The sequence below is a fragment of the Cibotium barometz genome, chromosome 3 (genome assembly GCF_041138505.1).
Source record: "Cibotium barometz isolate CiBa-2024 chromosome 3, ASM4113850v1, whole genome shotgun sequence".
Classification (NCBI taxonomy): Eukaryota; Viridiplantae; Streptophyta; class Polypodiopsida; order Cyatheales; family Cibotiaceae; genus Cibotium; species Cibotium barometz.
In genome coordinates, this window is record NC_141048.1 from 29,410,536 (window position 1) to 29,433,342 (window position 22,807).

The 22,807-nt window shown below is 43.8% G+C and overlaps 4 protein-coding genes across 4 annotated transcripts in view; 1 reads left to right on the forward strand and 3 right to left on the reverse strand.

The window, feature by feature from the left end:
• LOC147639912 (adaptin family protein) overlaps positions 1–22,807 on the reverse strand; it is a 103,127-nt gene that overhangs the window by 59,205 nt on the left and 21,115 nt on the right. Inside the window, exon 4 of the mRNA XM_086775278.1 lies at positions 958–1,156. Coding sequence (XP_086631404.1) covers positions 958–1,156 — 199 coding nt within the window. The remainder of the gene's footprint in view (positions 1–957; positions 1,157–22,807) is intronic.
• Positions 14,549–15,290, forward strand: LOC147639913 (uncharacterized). Its single transcript, XM_086781746.1, is given in 2 exon segments — positions 14,549–14,662; positions 14,664–15,290. Coding segments are annotated over 2 exon segments (741 nt in total).
• Positions 19,371–20,430, reverse strand: LOC147639914 (uncharacterized). The gene is made up of 2 exons (XM_086822686.1): positions 20,298–20,430; positions 19,371–20,192 (listed from the first exon to the last, which is right to left on the reverse strand). The coding sequence occupies exons 1-2, from the start codon at positions 20,340–20,342 to the stop codon at positions 19,770–19,772; spliced, it is 468 nt and encodes a 155-aa protein (XP_086678812.1). The 5' UTR covers positions 20,343–20,430; the 3' UTR covers positions 19,371–19,769.
• On the reverse strand, positions 20,638–22,664 carry LOC147639915 (uncharacterized). The gene has a single exon (XM_086775268.1). It carries the CDS (start codon positions 22,518–22,520, stop codon positions 21,018–21,020), a length of 1,503 nt encoding a protein of 500 aa, XP_086631394.1. The 5' UTR covers positions 22,521–22,664; the 3' UTR covers positions 20,638–21,017.

Sequence of the window (22,807 nt, forward strand, 5' to 3'; positions counted from 1 at the left end):
AAAAGCAAGAGAGTGAGAGAACGTGCTGGCCCGACTTTCTCCAAAAGAAGCATAGGCCCCCAAAATAGCCTAGGGGCCACGATGCTCCAAAAAAAAGGAATGTTCGTTTTATTTTTTTTTATAAAGGTTATAAACCTTAGTTCCCTTTTGTCCCCTCCACACATGGGGTTATTTACATAAAACATTTGCCCCAAGTATGAACCTTAAACATATATCTTGTTCACCGACCACCATGCTCACACTTATACTGCACAAATTCATACGGTCATGACAAGTCAGCTGTTTCAGTTTGAGGGGCTTGGAGAGTATTCAGGTGTCTGACTATTTAGCTGGAGGACAAAGGACATCCGCTAAGTAGATTGGTACCTTTAGTCTGGTGTTTTGCTAGTGTTGTGGTGCTTGGTAGTAGTTCCCTCCTCACAGTGGTGTGTTCAGGCGAGCTATAGAGGCAGGTCTCCCCCAACGCATCAACGTCGAAGCAGGCATCCACCATCAATGTAGTGTCAACTATCGTGAAATCAAACAGGAAGCAATGTCACATGGCTTTCCTCACAACTGGTGGCCCTTTTCACACAGGATCATTACCTATGCTGGACCCACAGCATGTCCAACCAATCTACTCGGCATATTCAAACGTTGTCCCTCCTAGAGTAAATTGCAATGTATCGGAACCAAGAACCAAGTTATGGACTGTTTAAATTGGTTTCTCCTCAAGATGGAGGCCTTTCAAGGTAGAGAGAGTATGAACTTGGGACAAACTGAGAGTGGCACATTGTTTCTAACATGTTTAGCTTCTTGTAGATCAAGATCCCTACACACTAGGTAAATACAAAACTCTTGGTGCAATGATAATAAAATGAGAAAGCAAGAAACCAAAACCAAGATACACATCTCAATTGCAGAAACTCTAGATAGGTCTCTAATGTCCATAATCTAGAAAAACATCCAAAAATTTACCTGTTGATGGACATCTGCCATTGACATTGTCAGATTCAGAAAGACCTTGATAGTTGCTAGCACTACTGCACTATTGGCATGTTGCAGCCTATCCTCAAGTAAGTTCATGATGTCAAACGTTTCACTCGGATCAATAGGTACATACTTGGCCACTAGTTCAAGCACGAGACACTGTGCCCACTCATTGAAGTCCTTGATCCTGCATAGTTACAAGTAACCTTTATTGGAATGTATAAAAGAATTCGAAAGAAAAACTTGTCTCACTAGCATCAATAACCCGCACTTTTGACTACTCTAATTTAATCACTTGATACATGCCAAAAATAAGCTAGTTTCAATTCTCCCCTAAGCACAGGAGCAGATTCACACAGGTAATTGACACAAGAAACCAATCGTTTTGGTGTGCTAAAGGGTTTTCTAGGTTATTTGAAAATCATAAATATAAGAAAATTTGGCTTTATTGAAAATTGAATTTTTTATTGATAGGTCTAGAGGGAAAGGGAGAAGAAAAGACCTAAGGAAAAACGGGAGAGGAGGGAAACGTTTGGAAAATAGCACGGCTAAGATGTTTGCTAATTTGATTAACCCTCTCCGTCAAAGGGAAATAGAAGAGAGTGCTAACAAAGGGAAATAGAAGAGAGCTTAGTGCTCCCCGTGTAGCAACAGCTTATTGTCCCCTCATCATGCAAGGGCATAGTCATGGCCTTGGTCTAGACTCATATACCGGGGGTGATCACTAGCTATGGTTGGGAGGTTATCTTCCGGCACCATTAGCTATATGTTCTTTATTATGTGTTTGTGTTGATGTCACCATTTCGGTCGTTCCCTATCATGAGATGTGGACGGGCTTTGTAGGACATCAGTATTGTAGGCATATGCTCACTTATGGTAGTGCTATGTGCGAACAGGGCTTAACCAAGGGCACTTTTTCCCATGTGGTTTTTCCCCTTGGACATCAAGTGTGAAAGGACACTCTAACATATAATATTTTGTACTTCTATATTATATGGATGTGGCACACATGCAAGGGTTGACTTGCATTTTGTGGATACCACACTTTTGGCTCTCTCTCTCTCTCTCTCATTTCTTTGTGTGAGCTTCTCTACCCTGCACCTAACCCTAATGTGCAGGTTTGTGTGTGTGAGTGTGTGAGTCCAACACCCAACATTTGGTATCACAGCTGGGAGCTGGCGGCTGTGCAGAATCTGCTGAAATTCCTGCGAAATTCCGTCCACAGGCTGCCGAATTCCGTCGCCTGCGTTTTTCCGTCGACTGTGAATTTCCGTCCGCCGGTTCCGTCGACGCTCCTCCCTCCAGCCACCAGAATCGGGCGGCACTACTAGGGAGCCCACCGCCGCCGCCCAGCTCGCGGGCGGCACCGCCATCGGCAGCCGGCGTAGTCCCGTCAGCGCCGCCAGCCCAGGCCCGCCATCGACAGCCGTCGTAGTCCCGTCACAGCGCCACCCGCCCAGTGCCCGTCGGTTCCGTTCCTCCGTCAGAGCCCCCAGCCGGTCGACGTCAACACCTTTCCATTCCGGCGCCCAGCAACGCTCCGTCCGGCGTCTGGTGCTCCATTCCGGCCGTCGACCAAGTCCGGCGTCTGGTGGTGCTCCCTTCCGGCACGTCTTCGTTCCAGTCGCCGCCTGCTCTCACCCGCCGTCGCCGTTCAGTTCCAGGCCTCCCAGCGCCTCGTCGCCTCTCGCTCGCCCGACACCACCGTGCCCAGCAGCGCCCAGCGCCCCTCTGCTTTTCTCCCCGTCGGCTGTCCACAGCCATCGTAACGGCTACACTGCTCGCCCGTTACAGGCCATTCGCGCTAGCTCACGACTCCAGCGCTGGCCTCACTCTTGTCCGACTCCAACGCCTTCACTTGCCATTCGCCTCTACGCGTTTCACCTTTGCTTCCACCTGGCTGCTGCCCGTCGACAGAAGAGTCTACCTGCCGACAGCTCCTCGACACTCTCTTCATGTCTTCATCCGGCTACAGATACACGCCTGCAGCTCGTTGAGTCTCCACCTGCACCGACTCCCAGGTCTCTTCTCGACTGTACTTCCGTGCTTCAACTTCCCTGGCTGTGCATCATTGCTGCCCAGGTAACTTTGTTTCAGCAAACAGAAAAAAAAAAAACACAAAGAAAACCAAGGAAGATTTGACAGATTGCAGGTGGTGGATTCAGGCAAATTGGGGGATTTCTCAATTTCAGGACAAATTAAAAAAAATTGGGCATTTTGCTTTGCCTGCAATTTGGGGGTTTTTGAAACTGAGGTCAAAATCAGCAAATTGAACCTCTCTAATTTGGAGAAATTTGGGGGTTTTCAAAATTGAGGTCAAAATTGGCAAATTGAAGCTCATACATTTGCAGAAACTTGGGGCTTTTGAGGAAATTGGCAAATTAGATGCACATTGAAGCGATTGGAGTGCATAAAAATTGGGGATTTTCTGATTGGAGCATGTAATTGGGTATTACAGCTGCGATTTGTCGCGTATGTATACACATTGAGTGTAATTGGACAATTTGGTGCAGGTTTACACTTGCTTTGGTTTGCAGGCATACATTTGCGCAGGACATTTGGTTGCCTGGCAGTGCACATTGGTGCTTGGTTTGCTTGCAGCTATACTTTGTTGACATGGCACAGAATGCTACGGATGTATTTGGTGTGCTCACCCAGGAGGACAAGCTGGATGGATCTAACTACTCCCTCTGGAGTTTTATGATCCGTAATTTGCTGGTAGCCAAAGGGCTTTGGGGCATCGTGTGTGGTGATGACACACGCCCACATACCATTCAGCCAGCCACGCCTCAAAGGGGAGGTGCTCAAAGAGCTCCTGATGTAGATCCTGCTCCCACACAAGAGCAGAAAAGATGGGACTCTAGAGATGCACAGGCCATGTCATTGATAGCCCTTTCAGTGAAAAGGACTATTATTCCGCACATTCGTTCATGCAAGACATCGAAACTTGCATGGGACACATTGGAAGCAATGTATCAGGTACGCAACGAGGCAAGAGTTGCCTACTTGAAGAGGCAATTGGATCTTCTTTCTATGGATGAAGGTGACTCCAAAGTGAAAGATTTGCAGGAACAATTGCTCAACATTGATGAGGTTATCCCAGACAGACAGATGGTCACCAACACTCTTCATTCTTTACCGCCTTCCTACTTGGGTTTTCACACCTCTCTCAATCTCTCAATGAGAGGAGGTGGTGATCCCGTCACTTTTGAAGAGCTCGTGGGTTTACTCTTGCAGGAAGAGCAAACAAGAGCAAACATATCGAGCAACCGTGGTGGAGAAAAGGCATTTACAGCCAAGGATAAGGGTAAAGCAAAGAGCTTTAAGCATGGGGGACAACAGTCTAGCAAGGCTGGTCATGGACAGCCCTCTTCTAGTGGTGAAAAGTCTGACAAAGGGGATGCAAACAAGCCCAAAAAGAAGGGCAAATGTCACTACTGCCATAAGCCTGGACACTACATCAGTGAATGTAGGAAAAGGATTGCAAAAGAGAAAAAGAAAGAAGCAGGCAATGCAGTAGCAGACTCTTCGGATGACAAAGCACAGCAATCAGCTAATGTAATCCAAGAAGAGTACACTTTTTTGGTCACATGCACTAGTGACACACCAAGTGCTTCGGACACTGATATGTCTTGCATTGCATCTGACAGACAGAATGCAACATGGTATTTTGATAGTGGTGCTTTGAGCCACATCACTTCATGCAAAGATGTATTTCAGCACTTGGTTTATGCTTCAAATGGCCGCACTGTATCATGTGCAGATCATACCACATATCCAGTAAAGGGAATTGGTAATGTCATACTTATTGCAGCCAATGGTGCAAATATATGTATGAAAAATGTATTGTATGTTCCAGGGATAAAGAAAAATCTGCTCTCCGTCTCAGCCATAAACGACCAAGGTTTCAAGGTAGAATTTGAAGACGGGAAGTGTTTGGTAAAAGACCCATCAAAGGGTTATGAAATAGTCACTTCTGGAACACGATACAAAGGCTTGTATAAGCTGGCCAGCTATGACAAGCGCACTTATGATGCAAATACAGTGGCTGCCCACACTCCTGCTATGCATGATGCAGAGCTATGGCATGCTCGTTTTGGGCATGTAAATTTTCAGAGTTTGATGCTTTTGCAGAAGCATCATATGGTTGATAATATGCCGCCTCTTGAGTCTCCGCCAAGACATGTATGTGAGGGGTGTATTTTGGGAAAGATGCAACGAAAACCATTCCCCAAAAATGGAGCTTTTAGAGCTGAAAATAAATTACAGCTCATACATAGTGATGTATGTGGTCCAATGCGGACACCATCCATAGGGGGGCATCTTTACTTTGTCACATTCATTGATGACTACTCCAGGTTTGCTTGGGCTTACCCTTTGAAAGCAAAAGAAGATGTGTTTACATGCTTTCGACACTTTGTAGCAATGGCTGAAAATATGTGTGCATGTAAAGTCCAAACACTTCGCTCAGATAGAGGTGGAGAATACATGTCAAATGCATTCAAGGATTATACGCTTCAAAAGGGCATCAAACACCAATGTACTGTGCCTTATACACCGCAGCAGAATGGTGTAGCTGAGAGGAAAAATAGATCTCTCATGGAGATGGCAAGATGCATGGTGAAAGCACAAAAATTGCCTCACAAATTCTGGATGGAAGCTATAATGTGTGCAACTCATGTGTTGAACAGGTGTCCAACAAAAGCTTTGAAAACCATAACACCATTTGAGGCTTGGTATAGCCGAAAGCCAACAGTGGATTATATGCGTACATTTGGGTGTTTGGCATATGCACATGTGCCAGAACAACTCCGAACAAAGCTTGATGACAAAGCAATTAAATGCATTTTTGTGGGCTACAGCAATGAAAGCAAAGGATACCGTCTTTATAATCCAACTACACGAAGGATTTTTGTAAGTAGAGATGTGGTATTTGCTGAAAATTCAGAACAGCCCATGGTCAGCTTATATAAAAGCAATGATACAGGCATACAGGACATGTTTGATGGACTTTTACCCATTGCAATTAGGGGGGATTCAGATCAGCCAGCCCCTACACAAGAAAATCCACATGTAGAACATGTGGACCAGCCAGCCATTCAGCCCCCTTCTATGGAAGAAGTGGAAGATCTTGTCAGGGAAGAGCAAACAGCCATAGACACAGCCAAGTCAGTGCCAAGATGGTTGCTGAAAACTTTGCAAGAAAGCAAACTTGCAGCTCCACTCACAGGTAGAACAAGGGCTAGTTCCAGCCATGCTTTGAATGTACATCGTGGGGAGTCTGCATTCGCAATGGGTGGTCTCTTTGATTCAGAAGAGCCTTCTTCTTATGAAGAAGCACATGAGAATGAGCATTGGTTGCAAGCTATGCAAGCTGAAATTTCTTCTATCATGAAGAACAATACATGGGATCTTGTGGAATTGCCTAAAGGCAAGCATGTAATTGGAACAAAGTGGGTGTACAAAGTCAAAAGAAAGTCTGATGGTACTATTGACAGGTACAAAGCAAGACTTGTGGCTAAAGGCTACTCCCAGAAAAAGGGAATAGATTATGAAGAGACTTTTGCTCCTACTTCGAGAATGACCACAATAAGATCTGTGATTGCATTGGCTGCCCATAAAGGATGGAAAGTGCATCAATTGGATATCAAAACTGCATTCTTAAATGGGGATTTACAGGAGGAAGTATATGTAAATCAGCCCATTGGTTTTGTAGTTCCTGGTGAGGAACATAAAGTATGCAGGTTGCACAAAGCATTGTATGGGTTAAAACAAGCTCCAAGAGCTTGGTATGATAAGATACATGCTCATCTAACCAGCCAAGGTTATGAGAATAGTCCAGCTGAAAGCACATTGTATGTGAAGAAAATCGATGCTGATATTCTCATAGTCATCTCGTATGTAGATGACATGCTCATTACAGGTACAAGCAAAGCACAAATTTCAGATTTCAAAGCTGATTTGAAAGCTGAATTTGATATGTCAGATTTGGGGCCTTTACTATCTCGGCATATAGTTTATGCATACAGATGATGGCATTGTTATGCAGCAAACTAAGTACATAAAAAGTTTGCTAAAAAGGTTTCACATGGATGAATGTAAGCCCATTTCTACTCCGGTAGAACAAGGTGTACGGCTTACTATGCATGATATTGGAGAGCCTTTTGAGGCCGGCCTTTATAGCCAGGCAGTGGGATGCCTCATTTACTTGTGTAACACGAGGCCAGACATATCATTTGGGGTGTCTTTGTTGAGCAAATTCATGCACAGCCCAGGCACAAAGCATTGGCAAGCAGTCAAACGCATCTTTCGTTATCTTAAGGGTACCCTAGATCTTGGTTTGTTCTATCCCAGGGGGGGCAGCTTGCAGCTTTATGCATACAGTGATTCAGATTGGGCTGGTGATTACGATACCAGGCAATCCACCAGTGGGAATTGTTTTTTTCTTGGCAGCTCATGCATATCTTGGTTGAGTAAAAAGCAACCCACTATTGCTACATCTACTTGTGAAGCTGAGTACAGGGCAGTCTTTACAGCTACAGTAGATTGTGTATGGTTGAGGAGACTATTGGCTGATCTTCGTGAGTGTCAGGAGACACCCACCACCATTCTCACTGATAGCCAGAGTGCTATGGCCGTGGCACGAAATCCAGTATTTCATGCACGTACCAAGCACATAGAGATTCATTATCACTATGTCAGAGAGAGGCTACATGCAAGGGAGATCAGTTTATCTTATTGCCCTACACAGGATAATGTTGCAGATCTATTCACAAAGGCTTTACCTCGAGAAAAGTTTGAAGCTTTCCGCAAAGCTTTGGGCTTACTCTCATACAGAGAGTGATCTGCTACCTTGTACAGATTCACACTTCCACTACAGGGGGGATTTGTAGGCATATGCTCACTTATGGTAGTGCTATGTGTGAACAGGGCTTAACCAAGGGCACTTTTTCCCATGTGGTTTTTCCCCTTGGACATCAAGTGTGAAAGGACACTCTAACATATAATATTTTGTACTTCTATATTATATGGATGTGGCACACATGCAAGGGTTGACTTGCATTTTGTGGATACCACACTTTTGGCTCTCTCTCTCTCTCTCTCTCATTTCTTTGTGTGAGCTTCTCTACCCTGCACCTAACCCTAATGTGCAGGTTTGTGTGTGTGAGTGTGTGAGTCCAACACCCAACAAGTATGCCCCACAGGTTATGTTGTACAAGCTTTGGGAATGGGAGATCCACGAACATTTTCACGCACATTTGGTTTTTGTATGAGAATATGGTAGCAATACTTCTCGACGAAGACCGAAGACTTCAAGACCAAGCCAACTCTACCTTTGATATGGATAAGGGTTACTTCCCCAGGGATAGAAACCCACCTAGGAGAAAAGCTAAATTTGTCACATGCACTAGGACACACGAGGAACAGTGCTTCAAAAGGCTAGCAAAAGAACAGGGGAAGAATCATGCCAACCTTGTTGCTTCTAAAGAAGAAGAAGAAGAAGAAGAAGAAGAGTTTAAAGATACTCCGAACAAGCCGAAATCATCAAGAGCACCTGACAAAGCCTACACTCCAATGGCTAATCTATCTCTCTCTAAGGTAGATGCAAATTGGGCGTTTTGAATTTATGTGTGAGTCAATAAGGGTTCTCTGCCTAAGTTGTCCCCCGAAAGTTGATTGTATTTATTTGTGTGTTTGTGCCGCCTTATGTTAAAAGGCTCCACTATTCCAGTTTATACATGTTTTGAGTGAAGGGGTAGTCTAGAAGGGCTGAGGAATTTTATGTGTGGTCAAGCCCCAATCAATGCAGTCATGAGAGTACAGGTGTTGGCACACTGTGTTTCTTGTGTATCACATGTTGCAGTCAAGGGCCCAAATTACCATAAATATGAAGGCCACTTCATAAGACACCACCTTGACTCCGAAGGGGGGTTTGTTGGGTATTTTGAAGCCTCTGTGTGTATCCATCGTGTATGTGTACCCCTGTTTGTGTACCCGCTTGTGTATGTGTGTGAACACTCATTTATGTAAGTGAGTGAGTATATGTGTCTGAACAACCTCTTATAGCAGTCTTGTGTGAGAATGTGATGAGCAGTCATTGCCTCCTTTCATGTGATGTGTCAAAGATAAGGCTTTCTAGCCTATAAAAGCATGTACTTGATACAAGGTTTATCATGTTGTGCACATCACTGTTTTTAAGTTTTCATCGTCTCTCTACGTATTACATCCCTCTCTCTCTACAGTCATTTCTCTCTCCTTGCAGCCATGGAGCACCAACCACCATAGCCAGCTTTGAGTCCTCTGCATCTGGGTGATCTGTCTTACAAAAACTGCCTGGTACATACCATGTTCGCCTGTGCATCCCACTAGCAAAGAAGTGCCCAATACTACAGCGTTTTCATGCACACAAAGCAGGCATATCAGGAGTGTTTTCCTGACCCCACAGAACAACAAGTCCTCAAGACCAAAAAACAAGACATGACCATAGCATGAATCAAATGTTTGCTTGCAGCCAATAGAAAAAAGCAGCACATACACAACAAGGAGGATGATGTGCTCACGCAAGAAAGCACTTAAGTGGCTCTGATACCACCTAAAAGAGTCCCTTGATTTTTTGAGCGTCTCCTACAAGACAAACACATAGCAAAGAAAACATAGATGATGGTGCCACCAGCTCACCTCCCAACCATTGCTCCCACGGAGCACCCCCGAGCTATGAGGCTAGACCACCGCCATGACTATGCCCTACACCAAGCACACGGCCCCCACCGACTTAAGGACCCCCCCTCAGCTCCATGTTGAGGAGGGACCCACCCACCACCCAATTGAGATCTTCTCACCTCATCTCCCTTCGCCCTCCTGGATCTCCACCCATCTTGGTCCCCCTGCAACTCCCTCGACCCCCTCTATTTGTTTTCATTGTGATACATGGAAATCTTGTGCCCATGAAACACCCACAAAGCTTGTAAAATAACACTCTTTTGGTCCTAAGGGGGGGTTCAGCCCGTTCCGACCCTAGTGTGTGTGTGTGTCCTTTTTCTTAACTGTGGTGATAAGTTGAATGGAATTGTGCTACGTCTAGTGTTATTCTCCTTAATACATATTTAGTTGCGAGATTCATGCTATATCACGCCTTACATCTTTCCCTTTCACTCTAAGGCTAGCTCTCCGCCTTTATAGAGTTCACATTAGGGTCTTGAACCTTTTTTACTCTACCTGATCTAGCTCAATCCAACTTGTCCATGTAAGAAAGCTGACCCCTTATCTTCTTACCTGGTCTAGCTCTAGCACAACATCTCCACGTAAGAAAGGTGACCCCTTGTCTTCTTACTTGGTCTAGCTCTAGCCCAACATGTCAATGTAAGAAAGCTAACCCCTTACCTTCTTAGAAGATGATCACTTTATTTTGCCATGCATGTAAGTGTTATATTGCCACTGTCAGTGTTACATGCGAAAGCTCTGGGAGTCTTCTTTCAGCCCTAAACACCATCTCGGAACATGCTGATGCAAAACGCATGCAGAAGAGAGAGAGAAAGATAGCTCAGTATTCAGTATATTCATATGGTACAAAAAGGATGTACAAATCCTACAGCCATAGGTTGCCTTGAAAAGGTAGTAAAATACCTAATCTAATCCTAGTTTTATGACTCAGCCCAAGCAAGGACTGAATGCTTCAAATCATTGAGCAATGTTGCCTTTTAAAGGCTTGGAAAGACAGTGAACTCGCCGACTGCTGGTCGACCAGCTTCTGGACACAAACCATAAAACTTGTTGAAGCCGACTAATCATATTCTTGTACATGCTGGCCGACAACCCTCCATGTCCACCACCAGTCAAATCCCTTGCCACAATAGCAACCCATGCTCCAAAACTCTGGTTCTAATTTGTCTTTATCTTGTTGCCTCTTCAAGATTAGTCTGGGATTAGCCAATGCATGTCTTGCACATGACATCCCCCTCTGCTACACTTGATGACGGGATTCCAATCTGTGTTCTTGAATGATTGTCATCATCCCATTCTCTATTCCCGGAGTCCCTCTATCATCCTTCCTTCTCTTGCTTCTGTTCCATCCAATCCTCATTCCGTTCGTGCCATGTCCCTAAACATTGTCTCTGGTCTTCTTTCCTAAGAAATGAGTCTGGCACTCACTCCACCCCTTGGAGAATCAACCTCCCCTGGAACCGTTGCTTGAAAGCCTTTCCTGGTGTGCCCCAAGCAACACCCTTTGTGGAACACCACCAACCAACCTCCTAGGAATTCTTCCATGTCTTGCGTTCCTTGCCTTGGGCCTCATACATGTGCCTTGGACCTGTGCACCTTCATCTAGGACTGGATCAATGTTTAGCCTCGTTGAGCCTGATGCTGAAACAATGTTGCCTAGTCCCCACACCACCACAAGATCAAGACACATGCGATGGTTTCATCCATGCGCGATGCAGTAAGGGTGGGTGGGACATGGGCAGCAACAGTATCTCAGAACCAACCTGAAGCTCTGATACCAATGTTACATGCAGAAGCTCTAGGTGTCTTCTTTCAGCCCTAAACACCATCTAGGAACATGCTAATGTAAAACGCATGCAGAAGAGAGAGAGAGAGAGAGAGAGAGAGAGAGATAGCTGAGTATTCATTATATTCATATGGTACAAAAAGGATGTACAAATCCTACAGCCATAGGCTGCCTTGAAAAGGTAGTAAAATACCTAATCTAATCATAGCTAATCTAATCTAATCATGGCTCTATGACTCAGCCCAAGCAAGGACTGAATGCTTCAAATCGTTGAGCAATGTTTCCTTTTATAGGCTTGGAAAGACACAGTGAACTGGCCGATTGCTGGTCGGCCAGCTTCTGGACACAAACCATAAAACTTGTTGCAGCCATCATATTCTTGTATATGCTAGCTGACAGCATATTCTTGTATATGCTAGCTGACAGCCCTCCATGTCCACCACCAGTCAAATCCCTTGCCACAGTAGCAACCCATGCTCCAAAACTCTGGTTATGATCTGTCTTTATCTTGTTGCCTCTTTAGAATTAGCCTGGGATTAGCCAGTGCATGTCTTGCACATGACATCTGAAAGAGTACACAGAGCAGAAGCAAGATGAGCACTAGAGTGTGCTGATCTGAGATGTACAAGAGAAAGAGAGATATGAAGCTAATAAGCTGAATATACTGCAATGAAAACAATCCCGAGCAAGAGACAAAATAGTCTCATAAGTGAAGGATACAAAAGGTGAGAGTGTGTCAACACATGAACACTGAATGAAAAGGGGAGAAGCCAGCCCACCTATATATAGGTCATATGGGGCTGGCCGACTAGAAAAATACCACAAAAATGAGGGAAAAACAAGGGTGGCCAACCCACAACCAAGGGCCATAAAAGGGATCAAATATGGGCACAATACATGGGCAAAATATGGGGATGAATATGCTAACACCCCCTCTCAGCACCGGATGCTGAACAAAATCCGAGCAGCCAAAGATGAGGAGCCAAGGAAGCCTAAGACACCAGCTCGATGAACAAATCTGTTGCATTCTCTGCTGAAGGACAATACTCCAAACGCAAATCTCCAGCACGAACCCGTTCACAAACATAGTGATACTGAATCTCAATGAGTTTCGTACGAGCATGAAACATAGGATTCTTGGCAATGGCGATGCAACTCTGATTGTCACACCAAACAAGAGTAGATCTAGTATGAGGAAAGCCAAGTCAATAATCTCCGGAACCAAATCACCTCACAGGCAACATAACAAACTGCACGATACTATGCCTCTGTAGAGGAAAGCGCCACACTAGGCTACTTTTTACTACTCCATGGAAGAGGAGACCTGTTCTGAATATAGACAACAGTAGAAGCCGCCTTAGCCCAGAAACGTTGAGGTAAAGAGGAGTGCTCAAGCATAGCACGAGCCATCTCCATGATAGTCCTATTCTTCCTCTATGCAACTCCATTATGTGATGGAGTATATGTTGTAGTAAGCTGTCTCCGAATGCCATGATCCTTGCAATATTGCTAAAACTCCTAGGATGTAAACTCACCCCCTTGTGTCAATCCTGAGAACCTTGACCGAAGAACCACTCTCTTTTTCCACCTCAACCCTCCAATCACAAAAGTGTTGAATCTGAAGAAGTTATCCACCATCACAAGCATGTACAATGCCTTACTCAAAGACGCGGTACTCATAGAACCACATAAGTCTGCATGAACAAGAGCAAGTGATGTCGAAGATCTGTGTGTCGCTTCCTTCGGAAAGGCCGCTCGGTGTTGCTTCCCTTGTAAACAAGAGGTACAAACGGAAGATGGAGCCTTGATGGTCGGTAAACCCTCAACCAACCCATCCTTTGAAGCTCCTTGTAGAAGCTGATAGCTGAAATGGCCAAACCGAGCATGCCAAAGAGCTGAAGAAGAACCAGTAGAGAGCAAAGCGGTCAACTTGCACAAGCCACTATCCTGGACTCCCTGGGCAAGGATGTTATGGAAATGTGAATTGTGAAATTATTTGATATTTTATGTGGTATTTATGGTACGCTCATTTGCCGCACGGTCATGATTGGCTACACACGAGAGCATGGAACAATGGTCGCATCGTGATGGGCGGATAAGCGAGATTTAATGTGTCTTGTGTTTTTGGTGAGTAGATCAGTGCACAGAGTAGCATGGGTGTGATGGATTTTGGCCAGTGCGCAACCGTCAGGTTTTGGTGTGTGCCTATGGTCGCCCGCCCATAGTTTCATTTAACTAAATTGCTACAATTTGAATGTAAATAGCCAAGCTTGGAGACCAAGTTACTTTCTGACATTAATAGCCCAAAGTGAAATATATCAAGCTATCTTGAGCACTTGCTTTTTGCTAATATATAAATACATGCATGAGGAAGCGTACTCTCACTCATGCATGGGAAAAATTTAACCCATTCTTTTGTCGTGCATAGGTTGCTTTTTATGCTCTTCTTGTTTATTTGCCAAGTTTATGCTATGGTGATGGAGGTTAATTCACAGCATTGGTATCAGAGCTAGTCGTTTGCTCCTTGCTCGCCGTGTTTAGCCTCATCAACATAATTTTGTTAGTGCCATTCGATTATGTAGCTGCCTTGCTATCATCCAAGGCCAATCGTCATCTTCATCGTCGCCACTTCCATTCAATTAGGTCGGATGTCCGTCGACTGCAGTCCGACGATCCGACAGGTTTGGGCGACCTTCTGTGCATTCCTTCTGCCCCCCTTCACTACCAGGATACCCTCTGTAAGTCCACGATCTGCTTCAGTCACTCCAGTGTCCATACTCTGTGATCCGACTGTAGTTCCGTCCGTCTACAGTCCGTTCAACGATCGTTGCTCCATCCGATCATTTCCTTGTGCCAACCAAAGACTATGATCCGACAGCCTCCACAATATCATCATCAGTGCAAACCTCACATTCGGTAGTCTCGAAATTAGCAACTAGTTCGCAACCTCATGAACGGCAACAAGCGCCGTCCGCAAACATGAGGAAGTGGAATTTCTATCGGTCGTACTATAGCCAGCTTTCAATTTTCTTTACTTTATCATACCGTCATCAAGCGACAACTCACTCCGACATGGGTACCCCTTTGCCTAATGCTACTCTGAAACAACAAATTTATTTATTGCAACAACTTCATGATGCTGAACGCCAATTACAAGACCGCGACAAGTGACTGCGGGGGACAGATTCCGGACGCTGAGGACGACCGAATTGCTAAAATTTTGCAAGCCACATTCGACGCTCAACAAACCCACAAAGAACAAAAGATAAGTTGTCGCTCCTTTACTTTTTCTCGCTTTGATGGTCACAAAGATGGAAAAACTGTTTTGTCATGGTTGAGTCAATTTGATGGCTACTTTGCCAAAGAAAATTTTTCCGAGCGTGACAAAATCAAGTGCCCCACCAACCACATGCATAATAAAGCTGCTTTATGGTGGAACGTGCTCCGCAATAACATTGATCGCTCTACCACTTGGGCCTCGTTCCAAGAGAAGGTCAAAGAATCATTCTTACCATCTCAGTTTCATTTTCACGCGCGTCGTGCATGGTCAAATTTCTCATGGATTGAAGATGAAAACATGAGTCAATATACCGAGTGTTTTTGGCAACGCCTCTTACTCCTTCGCATGCTCGAAGGCATGCCTGAATATTCAATTCAACGCAAATACGAAGACGGTCTTCAACGTGGTATACAAGAAGAAATCAACACTTTGAAGCCCTCTTCGCTCTACGAAGCAATTTCTTTCGTTCACAACGCAGAGAAAGAGTTTCAATCTATTGCCCAAATGGTTCGCTCTTCTCAAAAGGCTACTTAATTTCACCAACCACAAGCGGCAACTCAAAATCAACAATCGTCTTGGATAACAAACAATCGTAACTTTCATAAACCTTTTGTTACTCCACGCACTCGCACTTTTAACAACACTTGTGCACCCACTTTTCCAAATAAAAATGTATCTAATGTGACTAATTCCAAGCCAAATGATGTAAACTCAAAGCCCCAACCTAACCACAATAGCGTGCACGCACCACGTGCTGATTCGCAGCACAAATATCCCATCTTTTGTTATAAATGCCATGAAAAGGACCATAAACAATCTCAGTGTCCTTTTAAGCTTCCAAAAGGCAACCCTTCATTGGCAAAACTCCACTATATTGAAGAGGATAGTGCTATTGATGATCTCGATTTCACTCCAGATTGGAGTGAAGACGCTCTTTAATCCAAGTGAACAACACAGAATCTATTGATCCAGGTATGCCTCCCTCGCTACATGCTTTATTGTGAATAAAAGGTCATATAAATGGTTCTGAAGTATGTGTTTTACACGACGATAGTAGTTCACATGACTTCATCTCTAAAAAACTTGTTAAAAAACTCCAACTTGAAACTTCTCCTTCTGCTTATAAAGTTAAATATGCTTTTCAAAGAACTAGGTATAATGGCACCCGTGAAATAAAAGATCTCGAAATTTCTATTGGTCCTTATAAGGAAAAACGAAATTTTCTTATTGCACCTCTGTACTCCACAGATATCATTCTTGGTATGCCATTTAGATACCAACATAATCCACAGATTGATTATCATACACACACATTGTCTTTCAATTTCAATAATCAATCTCTCTCTTTATCTAGTCACTCTTCTCTTGAAACGTTTCCACTCATCTCACACATAAGCACGTCGTGCATTAAAGAAACGTAAAAAAGTGTACATGATTTATGTTAATGAAGTGGAAAAGAAAGAATCTTCTCTCACCACAACAACAAAAATTTCTTGCTTCATTTAACGATTGTTTTGCGTATGACTATCCTCCCCATCTACCCCCTTCTCGTGGTGACTTAGACCATAAGGTAGAACTTCTTCCAGGCATTCAACCGCCTCACAAAGCACCATATAGACACAGCCCTTTGCACCAACAAGAAGTGCAACATCAAGTAGTTGAATTCCTTGACAAAGGTCTCATTCGCCCTAGTAGCTCCCCGTTTGATACGCATGTCTTGCTTGTGTAGAAAAATAATAAAACCTTTAGGATGTGCAGACTATAGAGCCTAAATAAAGTGACTGTTAAGAACCGCTACCCAATCCCTAAAATTGATTACCTATTAGATAAATTGAAAGGTGCAAGGGTATTTAGTAAAATTGACTTAAAGTCTGGGTATCATCAAGTCCGTATGGATCCTGCTGATATCTTCAAGATTGCTTTCCGTACACAATCAAGACATTATGAGTTCGTTGTCATGCCCTTCAGTCTCACTAATGCTCCTGCCACATTTGCACGCATGATGAACAAAATTTTTATAGATTATCAAAACTTTGTGATTATTTTCTTTGATGATATTCTCGTTTACAGTCACTCTGAAGAAGAACACAAGGATCACTTAAGCATTGTCTTTGATTTGTTCAGGGAAAATCAATTATATGGTAACTCTGACAAAAGTTCTTTCTTTCAAACTGAGATGGAATATCTAGGCCGATGGTATTCAAGTAGACCCTAAGAAAGTCCAGACCATTCAAGACTAGTCTACTCCTAGAAACGCCCGGAGAGCAATGAGCGAGAAATTCTTTACGAACTTGCGGTGAAAACTTGCTAGATCTAGAAAAGATCTAACTTCATCATTGACTATCTTGCTTCGCAAGAAGACAATTTTTCGATGGGGTGATAGTCAGCGGAAGTCCTTCAAAACTTTGAAGTACTTATTGACCCATGCACCTATCCTACAACTCCCAAACTTTGACCGTCCTTTCTTTTAGTTGTCACAGATGCTAGTGGATCTGACGTAGGCGCAGTCCTCATGCAAGATGACCATCCCATAGCTTATGAGAGCCACAAGCTCAAACCCAATGAGGCCAAGTATAGTACCTATGACAAGGAACTTTTAGCTGTTGTCCATGCCCTTAACATATGGAAGCATTATCTCATGAAATCTGAGGTACTAATAAAGACGAATCAACAAGCTATCAAGCACTTGTTGACCCAATCTTTAATTTCAGATCGCCACATCAAATGGAATTCTTTTATCCAAAATTTTCACCCTATGATCCAATATCAACCAAGCTACGTTAATGTAGTTGCAGATGCTCTAAGCCGCAGTAATACGCTTAAACATGCTTATTTGAATAATGTGTTTGGCTATTTAAGTGCAATCTTTCGATGCCATGATTAACTCATATGCTGATGATCCTAATTTTTCACCTACATGGAATGCCATACATGCTAACAATTCTTTGCAACTAAATGATTACTCTTATGCAAAAGGATTTTTGTTCTTTCAAAAGAGACTTTATATCACTGCACCATTTAGAGAACTAGCCATAACTAAGATGCATACTCCTGCATATATGGGACATAGAGGAATTCAATCCACATTAGCTGCATGTAAAGAATATTTCTTTTGGCCTAATATGAAACATGACATTGCAAAATTTGTGTCTAAATGTATTGTTTGTCAAAGAATTAAATGCCATCATGGTAAATCTTAATCTTTTGTTCTTTTAATGCCCCTACCTATTCCCAAAGATCCATGGGAAGAGATTTCAATGGGCTTTATTATTGGTTTGCCGACTACGTCCTCTCATAATGACATGATATGGACCATAGTTGATAGATTTAGCAAGCAAGTATACTTTGTAGCTTGCAAGAAGACCTTGTTTGTTCCTCAAGCTGCTAAGCTATTCATTAAGACTCTTTCCTCACCATGGCTTTCCCAAAGTCATTCTCTCTGACCGAAATAGCCGCTTTTGCAATCATTTTTGGGTTGCTCTATTCAAGAACTTAGGTTCTAAAATGGACTTTACATCCACTTTCCATCCACAAAGCAATGGCCAGACTAAAGCTACCAACAACACTATTATTGATCTTCTTAGATCCTACACTATTGAGCGACTGTCTAATTGGGATCAACATTTGCCTCCACTTCAATTTGCTTACAACAATACCTCTCATTCAACTATTGGGCGAGCTCCCTCAACTAGTGATGTTCCAGCTACTGACACTTTAGCTTATGACGGTGCTACTATTCTAGCTAAAGTCACTGAATCTATTAAGCGAGCACAATTGAAATACACTGCTCAAGCCAACAAGAAACAACAACCAATGAAATTCAAAGAAAATAATCTAGTTTGGCTTCGCATAGAGAAAAGACGCTTAAAGAATATTGCAGAGCATCCTAAGATCAAGTTGGCTCCTAGATTTTATGGACCGTTCACAATTATCCAACAAATCAATGAAAATGCATTCCACTTTGGCATTCCCACCCACTGGAAGATACATAACTCATTCCACATTAGTTTATTGAGACCCTTGAAAGGCCCCACTCCTGTTAACCATGTCATTAATGACCCTCCTCTACTCGAGGATGACTGATCATTCTATTGAGAAATCACAGTGGATTCCTGAAACATCGCTTACCCCGCACTACCAACACTTGATTCTAGCATACCACTCACATTCACATTGATTCTTTTATAGACACCGATTCGTCGACTAAGGCAGTGTCATAGTTCTTCCACATTCATTTAGTGCCGATTCACTGACGGAGGCAGCCCATTCATTTAGTGCCGATTAGACAACACGTTGGTTTAGTACCGATTCGCCGACTGAGGCAACACGTTGATTTAGTGTCGATTCGCAATTGAGGCAGCACTATAGCATGAGGTTGGCCACCCTTGCTTTTGTTTATTTCACACAACTGAGGACAGTTGCTTTTTAACCCCGCGGTATGTTATGGAAATGTGAATTGTGGAATTATTTGATATTTTATGTGGTATTTATGGTACGCTCATTTGTCGCACGGTCATGACTGGCTACGGCCGAGAGCGTGGAGCAATGGTCGCATCGTGATGGACCGATAAGGGAGATTTAATGTGTCTTGTGTTTTTGGTGAGCAGATCAGTGCAAGGTGGTAAGGTACGTAGTGTACGGTACGCTATCAGTACGTACGGAACGTACTTCTGTACGGAACAAATTTTAAGGTACGTAAACAGTACGTACCATTTGTAAACAGTCCTAGAAACCTGAACATTTTGTAGACATAGCAACCAAAATACTTAAAATAAAGAGACTGAACCTCATTACTTAAAGTTTAAATCAATTATCAGTTACCAAGCCCATTACACAATACCTCATGTTAACAATCATAGTGATATAAGCAAGAACCATGAAAGTCATAGATGATAAAAGAGAGTACAAATATCATGTCTACAGCTGCCAGCACATGTCCTGGTCCACAAGTGCAAAAAGCAAAACAATCAAACACTACAGTTGTCTAGACTCTAGAGTCTAGACGCAAGAGTCTCAAATCTCATCATCAGATGAAGATGATGAGTCTTCTGAAGAGAGCATGCCTCCATCATTGATACCATTGCCCTCTTCATCGAACTCTGGCTCAGCAGCAACAAGCTCCAGTGCATCCTCGTCATGTGCCTCGGGAATCTGAGTGTGAATGAGTTCGACAGCCTCATTTGCACGCCTCTGCTGGGTGCGACGAACTGGAAGCTTTCCCCTGCGAATGCTCTCTCGTCTCGCAGAGCCTGGATCTGGAGCTGCCGGGCGTAGAGGAATGCTGAGAGATCGTGCACGTGAGCGGGTCACACAACGATCCACGCTCTCAAGCTCTCTATGTAAAGCTCTCAAAATCTCCTCTTGCTCATCTCTAATCTGCCGATCCACAAGCTCCGAGCTGGGTTCATCTACCATTTTGAGTAGTGTTGGATCAACCTGTTTAAACATGCCACAAATTGCATATTGGACAATGGACATCCATTGAACTAGAAAAAAATTTCTACTTCTAAGTTCTTCTTGAGTCCAAATTTCAATTTATACCTGCTTCGGTGACCCCAAAGCATGGTAGCTTCGCACGAGCCTCATGTTAGCTCTGCAATACACCAACTTCTCTAATTGAGAAGTACTAAGGCAATTCCGAATCTTAGTGTGTATAAGGGAGTATGAGCTCCAGTTCCGCTCACATGCTCCAGCTGAGCAATCCTGTGCAAAAATGAGTGCAATGCGAGCAAATTTGTAAATCTTTCAATGCTTAAACATCAATCTTCATTTCCGAAGAGTATACTTTAGAGATTAATTTCAAGTTACCTGAGATAGAACACGAAGAGCAACTCGTGAAAGGTTTGGAAGACCAACCCTTCCATAAGTGTGCCACCATGTCAAAGGGAATTTCATGGCTTCCTTCCTCAACGACACAGGTCTCGCAAATGAAGCACCAATACCACTCATGTAAGTGGTGAACTCTCTATCAATCTGAAGTTGCTCCTCCTCTGAGAACATCCTTCCCACATACTCTGACTGCTTCATGCTCAAAGCAGTATTATTCCATAGCTCTGGCGACCTGTAGAGAGGATGGAGCATGGCAGCCATCGCATGGATGGGACGGCTCATGAATGTCCACCGTTTGTCTACAATGTCCAAGATCTCACCTCGGCTGAAAATGAGAGATTGAACATACATGTCTTAGGTTATAGTGCTAAGAGAATCGAGAATCGAGAAGTCATAAAAATCAAAGAAAGAGGAAGAAATTAGAACTATTGCTTACCGTTGAGCAGTCATCATGGAGCACTGAGCAACATGGTCTTTCATTTGCATAAACAAATGAAAGACCAGCGCCAAAGTTGAGCCCTCCATGTCTGTAAGTCGGAGAAGGACATACACGGGCTTAAGTGCAACTGAAAGGCTATGAACTTGCTGCCAAAAATCATCATCCAGGATCCGCCTCTGCAAGTATTTTGTACGCTCATCCTCTGAATGATGCATCTGTCGCCACCTTGGATCCACAACTGTTGATGATAGTGAATCTCTTATCTTGTAGAGCCTATCCAAGACCAAGAACATGTAGGCAAACTTGGTCTTGGATGGTCTCACCATATCCATAGGGCTATGGCTCCGAAAGATAGCAAGAGCCTGATGCTTCTTGCGGAAGAAGGTGGTGATCTTTACAGCATCTGCAACAATGGGCTGCACCCAAACAAGCTTCCCAATGTCTTCCATAAGTAAATCAAGACAATGGGCAGCACATGGAGTCCACACTATATGTGGAAACTCTGCCTCGACCATTTGACCCATTGCCTTGCAGTTAGAGGCGTTGTCGGTCACCACCTGCACAACATTGTCCTCCCCAACCTCAAGGATAGCCTGTCGAATGTGGCCATAAATGAACTCCCCTGTGATCCTGTCGCCTGCTCTCCCTGCATCCACGGCACGCAAGAAATAGGTGCCCAAGCAAGATGACACAAGGATATTGATTATGTGCCTCTTGCGAATGTCTGCCCACCCATCTGAAATAATAGTGCATCCAAACTCCTGCCAACCTGCTTTCACAGGTGTGAGCGCCTTGTCTATCAAGGCCTTCTGCTCATCCAACATGGATGTACGCATCTTCGTATACTGAAGACCTGTCCATGTCTCAGTAGGCCCTACCTGCGCAATTGCTTTCACCATTCTTTTCCATTGGTCTGTCCTTAACACATTGAAGGATATATTACACTCAATAAGAGTACGACAAATCTCCATTTCTGCCACCCTTTGCCGCTCCTTTACCCAAGCTTGTGATGAGATACAAGAACGCAGAGTGGATTGCTTTGATGCCTCCCCTGTACGTCTCGCATCTTGTGGCAGGAGGTCCTCATCATCAGCAATACGTGCCCTCTTCCTCCCTGTGGTGGATTGGGCTGAAGCCGAAAGACTTTCACCCTCATCTACTGTACCTGAACCTATAACATCTCCAATAAAAGCATCATGGAGAGCATCTTGCGTACTTTCACCACCTCTAACACTGCTTGCACCACCCATTGCAGGACAATTCTCCGCAATCAATTGGTCCCTCACAGCTTGTGGTATTTTATCACATGGACCACATTGATTGGTGCACCCGATACCTGTCATGTGCTTGATGACGCGAGTTATGGTGCTAGTGTACTGCTCCCCGCAATACTTGCATGCCCATAGCCGAGTACCTGACCCTTGCTGACAAGGGGTGTTAACAACCCTCAGGACATTGGTGTGGATTGCCCAGTTCGGGTTAGTCTTGCGCGGCATGATGAAGCCTGGGCGTGAGAGAGAGCGAAGAAGAGCGAAGAAGTTACTCTGCAGAGTTTTGCAGGTACACACGATTGTGCAAGTATTCACAAATGCCCAAAATTTGGTCGCTTATCCACAAGCGCATGGTCGCCACACGCGTTTCGCCACGCCACGCCATTTATTTTTATTTTTTTTTTAAAAAAAAATCCGTACGGATCCGTACAGTACGGTACTGTACCTACCGTACGGCTGTACCGTACTGTACGGATCCGTACGTACGTACGGAATCAACCTTGGATCAGTGT